The sequence below is a fragment of the Sceloporus occidentalis genome, unplaced genomic scaffold, assembly GCF_023333645.1.
Source record: "Sceloporus occidentalis isolate IW3139 unplaced genomic scaffold, rSceOcc1.0.p SCAF_14, whole genome shotgun sequence".
NCBI lineage: Eukaryota > Metazoa > Chordata > Lepidosauria > Squamata > Phrynosomatidae > Sceloporus > Sceloporus occidentalis.
In genome coordinates, this window is record NW_028316994.1 from 468960 (window position 1) to 475159 (window position 6200).

General features: G+C 37.6%; 1 protein-coding gene across 1 annotated transcript; it reads right to left on the reverse strand.

The window, feature by feature from the left end:
* Positions 1 to 4901: 4901 nt before the first annotated feature.
* On the reverse strand, positions 4902 to 5855 carry LOC149303377 (olfactory receptor 10A7-like). The gene has a single exon (XM_089480671.1). It carries the CDS (start codon positions 5853 to 5855, stop codon positions 4902 to 4904), a length of 954 nt encoding a protein of 317 aa, XP_089336797.1.
* Positions 5856 to 6200: the final 345 nt, after the last annotated feature.

The window sequence follows — 6200 nt, forward strand, 5'->3', positions numbered from 1 at the left end:
AAATGCACCTGGCCTGATCGCATGCCACTGCATTAAGCCATGTTGTTGGGTAATTTTTTGGTTGCCTCCCCACCATGCATGAGTACTATCACACAAACACACCACTGGTAACTACCTGCTGCTTAGATGCAGTCCCATTGGATGGCTGCTCCTTTCACAGTTGCGCCTGTGATCCTCCACTGGTACAGGGCACTAGAGCATTGGTGTGCCCAGTAAAACACAGACAAAGCACAATCATGTCCCCCTACATTCCTCCTTCACCTCTTCTTCACCCCATGCCCACTCTTGGACTGCCTGGTTTGTGTATGTTCTACTTATATCCATTGGTGCTGTCACACTTTCACTTTTTTGCCTTGCTGCCCCAACCACTTGGGTACACTGGCTTCATCTTTTTCTTTAATGCGCGCCTGCACCATTGCATTTATAGCTTTAGGGTCAGGGTTAGGATGGAGTGCTTCTTCAAAACCACTCTCACATCGGAACATTTATATGTGAGTTCAAAAGTGTGCATTTCCCACCTTGAGTTGGACTGTCACAGCTTTTTGTTCCATTTTTTAGCCCAAGAGTGCAGCTTCAATCTGCTTTCCACTCGCTTTGGAGGTGTACATCATTCAAACACCTCACCTTCAAAGCAGCTGGGAACCACTTTATTTGATCCATTTGTTTCACCCCTTTGTCTCACATACCTTGCATAGAGCCTTAAGCCATATAGTTCCCATCAAAGAGATCCTTCATTTATTCCATCTATTTGTTGCTATAATGAAGGTTCTCAAAGATCTTGAGAACCTTTGGCTGGTATAAACTGATGCCATTAAATCTGTGTGAAATATTAAAAATGTAGGTACATGGATAGAACACTACTGGTCAAATGTACTAACTTTAAAGGAAATACAGTATAAAACTGACTGAAATGGGAAAAGATGAGAAGCAAAAAAGTGTGTTGTGTGGTAGAGGAAAGAGTCTACATGAAGTGATGGTGTGCGGTTAATATGTAATAGCGCAGGGTTCCAATAAAATGATGAACATGGGGAATATTTCTGGGGATATTTTTCTGTGTTCTAGGAGACTTCCATAGATGCTGACAAATAGATTTTCGTGTTGAATCAATAGGAAGTGAAACTGTTTAATCAATAGGAACATAATAAGTTACCAAGTATATAATCTGTCAGTTAAATGGGTGTAAATTTTATGGGATTAAAAACCAGATTTAGATGCTGGACTATAGTACATAGAATTCCACATGGGCATATAGGGTAGGGGTTCTGAAAATTTCAGTCAGAAGGATTATTCAGGCTTTACTCCAGATACTAATAGGGAATCCTAAAGGCTTGCTATGATTTAGGAATGGAAGCAAGATATAGAAATGAGGATTATCACAAAGTCTGTGGTGGTCAGGAGGGTATTTTGTAATTTGTGCCCCAGCTGTGCCCAAATCTAGAAGGATTTGATTTGGTCCTGGCACTACAGAATTAACACGGCTTTAACTACAATTGTTCAATGCTATGGAATGCGATGGATTATACTATGTCAAAATAACAGATAGCAACTGCTTAATCCATGAATACACTCGTCCCCCGGGTTACGAAATTAATTCGTTCCGGCGCCATTTTCGTAACCCGGGGGACTTTCGTTAGCCGAATCCCCATAGGCGCTAATGGGGAAAAGCCGCGGCTCCGCCGCGGCTCCATTTAAAACAGCGCCGGCTTTTTTTCGCAAGCCGGGGAAACCTTCGTAACCCGGAAATAATTAATTAATTTTTTTTTTTTCGTATCCCGGGATTTTCGTATCGCGGCGCGTTCGTATCCCGGGGTACCAGTGTATTATTAATTGCCCCTACCTCATACATTTCACTGTCAATAATACACTGCAAGCTATGGTTGCACTTTTAATGTCATTCTAAGACCTAAGGGCAATTCTTTGGCCAAGTGTCTCCTTTAAAGTTATACTTTGCTTTATACCTGATTCTTCCCCTCTTTCACAGTTACTAAAGACTAGACTATGGCCTCCTTTTTCAAAAGGAAAGATTAAAATGATTTGTAAGTGTAAAATACACGGATGTCTTTGGCAATGATGCCTTGTGTCAGGAGTTCATTGCATATGCAGACTTCCTCCCACACTAGTGTTTTTTGATCATGGAGATGCTTTACTTCAAATTTATGTAGTAATCCTCAGAGCTCCCGGCTGTGCTGAATTACAATATAACACATAGTTATGTAGGAGACTTGTAGTCTCCCTGTAGACCTGCCACATTGCAGTTTGACACCACTTTAATGCAGTTAATGTAGTTTGACACCAGTTTAACTGTCAAGGCTTCATCCTATGAAATCCTTGGATTTGTAGTTTGTTGTGGCACCAGAGATCTCTGAGATAGAATGTTAAATATCTCATAAAAACTACAAATTTTTAAAGGGAGACCAAGAGAAATGATTTGAAATGAATGCAGAAACGGATTATATATTTTGGGCAGAAACAGATGAGCATGAAGGGCAGGCTTGAAGCTGCTCCTGGTCAAGAAACCTTGGGGCCACGGCAACCACACATCACAGAGGGCATGGCTATCTGCCATGGTCCCAAATTGGAACAGAAAGAATAGAATAAAGAATTAAGTAGATTCGTTTGGAAAGGGAGAAGACCAAGTATTAAATGGGTAAGGCCCGGTACAGACGGGCATGTTGCAATGATATTAGGGCTCGATAGGGATGGGTGTCCAGACGCACCCAGCCCTAGTGACATCACAAGTGTGTGCGCCTGTCCACACAGTGGGTGCCACAGCTGCATGGCTAAGGCACCACATACAGACACCTGTCAGCAGAAGCAGCATCACAGGGCTGCGTTGAGGCCCTTATGACAGCACAAAAAAAGGAGCCATCTAGAGTGGCTCCTTTTTTGAGTGTGCATCTGTGCAGCCACATGTAGTTGTTGCTGAACAGCGGTGCTGTGCAGCAAAGAGGGGTGGCGCTTTGCCGCCCGTGTGTACCCAGCCTAAATTTAAAGAATACCAAAGTGAGAGGGGGATGTGCTGTACCTGACTTTAAACCACATTTATGGGTGTGCGGATCGCTATGGGCACAAGAATGGATAAAATTAGAAAATAAGCTACTGTTGAACTTAGAGGGAGCTAGACCTGTGATTTGGATGGCACATATATGTTTGCTATAAGAAGGCTTCCATTAATAAAGACTTTAATAATAATCCAATCAGAAAGGTGCTGCTAAAAATATGGCTTCAAGTAAACGGGAAATTTTATAATAAAATACCTTCTTGGATTTCAGCTCAAGAAGCCTTTTTTGGCAGATGAGAGCAAGATCAAAAGTGGCTAACCTATAAAGAACTAATAAAAATAAATGACCAAAGAAACATAGAGATAAAAACTAGAGAAGTATTGGTCAGTGAAAACAAGATGATACATTGGTTCAACTATCTGCAAATAAAAGAGAAATTCAAGGATGATATGAAAAAGGAAGGTATAGATACGAACAAGAACAATTTAGATGAAATATTATGGAAATCTGATACAAAAAATATTGAAAAAATAATAAAACTAGTTGTCTACTTTTAAATAGACAAATGGAGCAAGAAAGAGTGAAAGATGACATGTTAAGATGTCCCAGAATGTGGGACATTCAGTTCCATTAGAAGCTTGGGAAAAGGCATGGAATCAAACAAATGAATTTACAAGGTCTCAAGACTTGCAAGAAAATGTTCTGAAAATAATTAACAGATGGTACTATATGCCTTTAAAATTAAAAAGAATTTACAAGTTAGATAAAGATGAATGTTGAGATACCATAAAGAAGGTGGATCAACGTACCACGCTTGGTGGAGCTGTAATAAGATAAAAGAATTCTGGGGGAAATTCATGAAACAATTAAAAAAATATTCAACATACAATTTCCAAAAAACAAAACAAAACAAACAGAAATTTAATAAGTAAATAATATGATCTTGATTTTAAAAAGGGAAGATGAAAAAAGGTACTGATGAGTTATATTATATCAGACAACAACAGCTAGGATAATAATAGCAAAAAGATGGAAGTCAGAAAAACCCTAACATATAAATGATTGGTTCCAAAAACTAAATGAGAAATGGACAAGTTAACAGCTATAGTTAATAGGAAGATAATAAACAAAGCTGAAGAATAATGGCTCCTGATAGTTAAGTATTGGGAAAATAAATGGGGAATAGATAAAAACTTAATTCAATAAAGGGAAGAAAGTAAGAAAGTAAGGGAAGTGTTAAAGGGAAAGAAAAGATACGAAATGAAAATTAAAGTCCATCAAATATGATTAAGATAAATTAACAATAGAATTATTGCAAAATTAAATGAAAGATAGATGAGTTTCAGGAAAAGTAATATGTCATACTAAGATGATAGGGAAAAAATAGAACAGAAGGAGGGAATATTGGGGGGATTTGTTACTTGTACAAGATAAAATAGAAATAAAATATGAAATATGAAATAAAATATAAAATACGAGAGCAAAAACAATGGTAACAAGAAGAACGAAGAAGTATCGTATAGAAGACAGAGAAGACTGGTAGTACAAAAAGAAGAAAAGTAATTACAAGTTGTTGTAAGATGTTAATGAATGCATTTTATTTTAATTTTTTAAAAAATGTTTAATAAGGATATAATAAAAGAAACACAGATACTGCCTGAAAGTGCATCATTAAATAAAAGTTGACAATGAGGGCTTAAAAACAAAAAAACAAAGATATAATGATCTAAGCATTTTCTATCACATTTCCAATAAGATTAGATTTTAGTCAAAGGTGGCTTGGATATACCTCTGTAGTAAATCAATTTACTTAAGAGAAAGAAAGAAAAATAATCTGTACATAAAAAGTATCATGCATTTCATTTTACATTTCTCATGCATTATGTCCATTCTCCTTTATCATACAAAAGGTTTTCTTTTCCAAATCTTCATAAAGGCACCTTTCACCTCTTTATTTCTCAAACTATAAATGACAGGGTTTAAAATAGGAACAACTATAGTGTAAAAAAGTGAAAGATATTTATCAGTGTTTGGAGAATAAGTGGAATTGGGCTTTAAGTATATAATACAAGCAGAACCAAAAAACAAAGTCACGACAATCAGGTGTGAAGAGCAGGTAGAGAAGGTCTTCTTCCGGCCCTCGGAGGAAGAGATCTTCAAAATGGTGTTGATGATGCCAACATAAGACATTAAGATCAGGACAAAAGGAAAAGTCACAAAAATCATAGCCACTGCAAAAACAGCAATTTCAGTCCCAGAGGTATCTCCACAGGCCAGTTTCAATAATGGGGGGATGTCACAACAGAAGTGATTAATAATATTGGAAGCACAAAAAGGCAGGGTAAACACCATGCTGGTGTGACTGAAGGACATTAGAAACCCACTTAACCAAGATGCAACTGCTAGAAATGTGTACACTTTTTGGCTCATCAGGACAGGATAGTGCAGTGGCTTACAAATGGCAGCATAACGATCATAGGCCATTGAGGCTAAGAGGAAACACTCTGAACCACCAAGGAAGAAGGCAAAATAGGTTTGCAGAGCACAGCCAATGAATGAGATGGATTTCTTCCCAGAGTGGAGATTTTCAAGCATTTTAGGGATGATAACTGATGTATAGCAGATCTCCAAAAAGGACAGATTTCTTAGGAAGAAATACATGGGTGTGTGAAGGGTAGGATCTGCCAAAGTAAGGAGAATGATGAGAAGATTTCCAGCCAGAATGATTATATACATTGCTAGAAAAGTTGAGAATAATACAACTTGCAAATGGAGATCATCAGACAGACCCAGGAGGATGAATGTTGCTGGTCTTGTGCTGTTTTGCAGAATATTTTCTTTCTTTTCATGCATCCTGGATAATAAAAGGAAATATATATTGCACAATATAAGTAGGTAAGGCAAGATATTAGTTGGCTATACATAATCATAATCAAGACAGACTACACTACATTTCTTTAAGATCTGCACAGCAAGCCAGAAGACAAAGTTTTAAAATCCTCCTGATATACTACTGACTCTAATAAGGACTGAAGTAAAGGTGCTACTCGGATACTGTCTGGACACGTGTTTGTCAATTTATTTGATGCACTAAGCTTTAAAGGAACAGCGATAATAAATAAAGTTTAATATACGATTATTTTATGCCATTACTGAAATGCGTGAAGTATCCTCTTCTTGCTTGCATGCATAGCAACC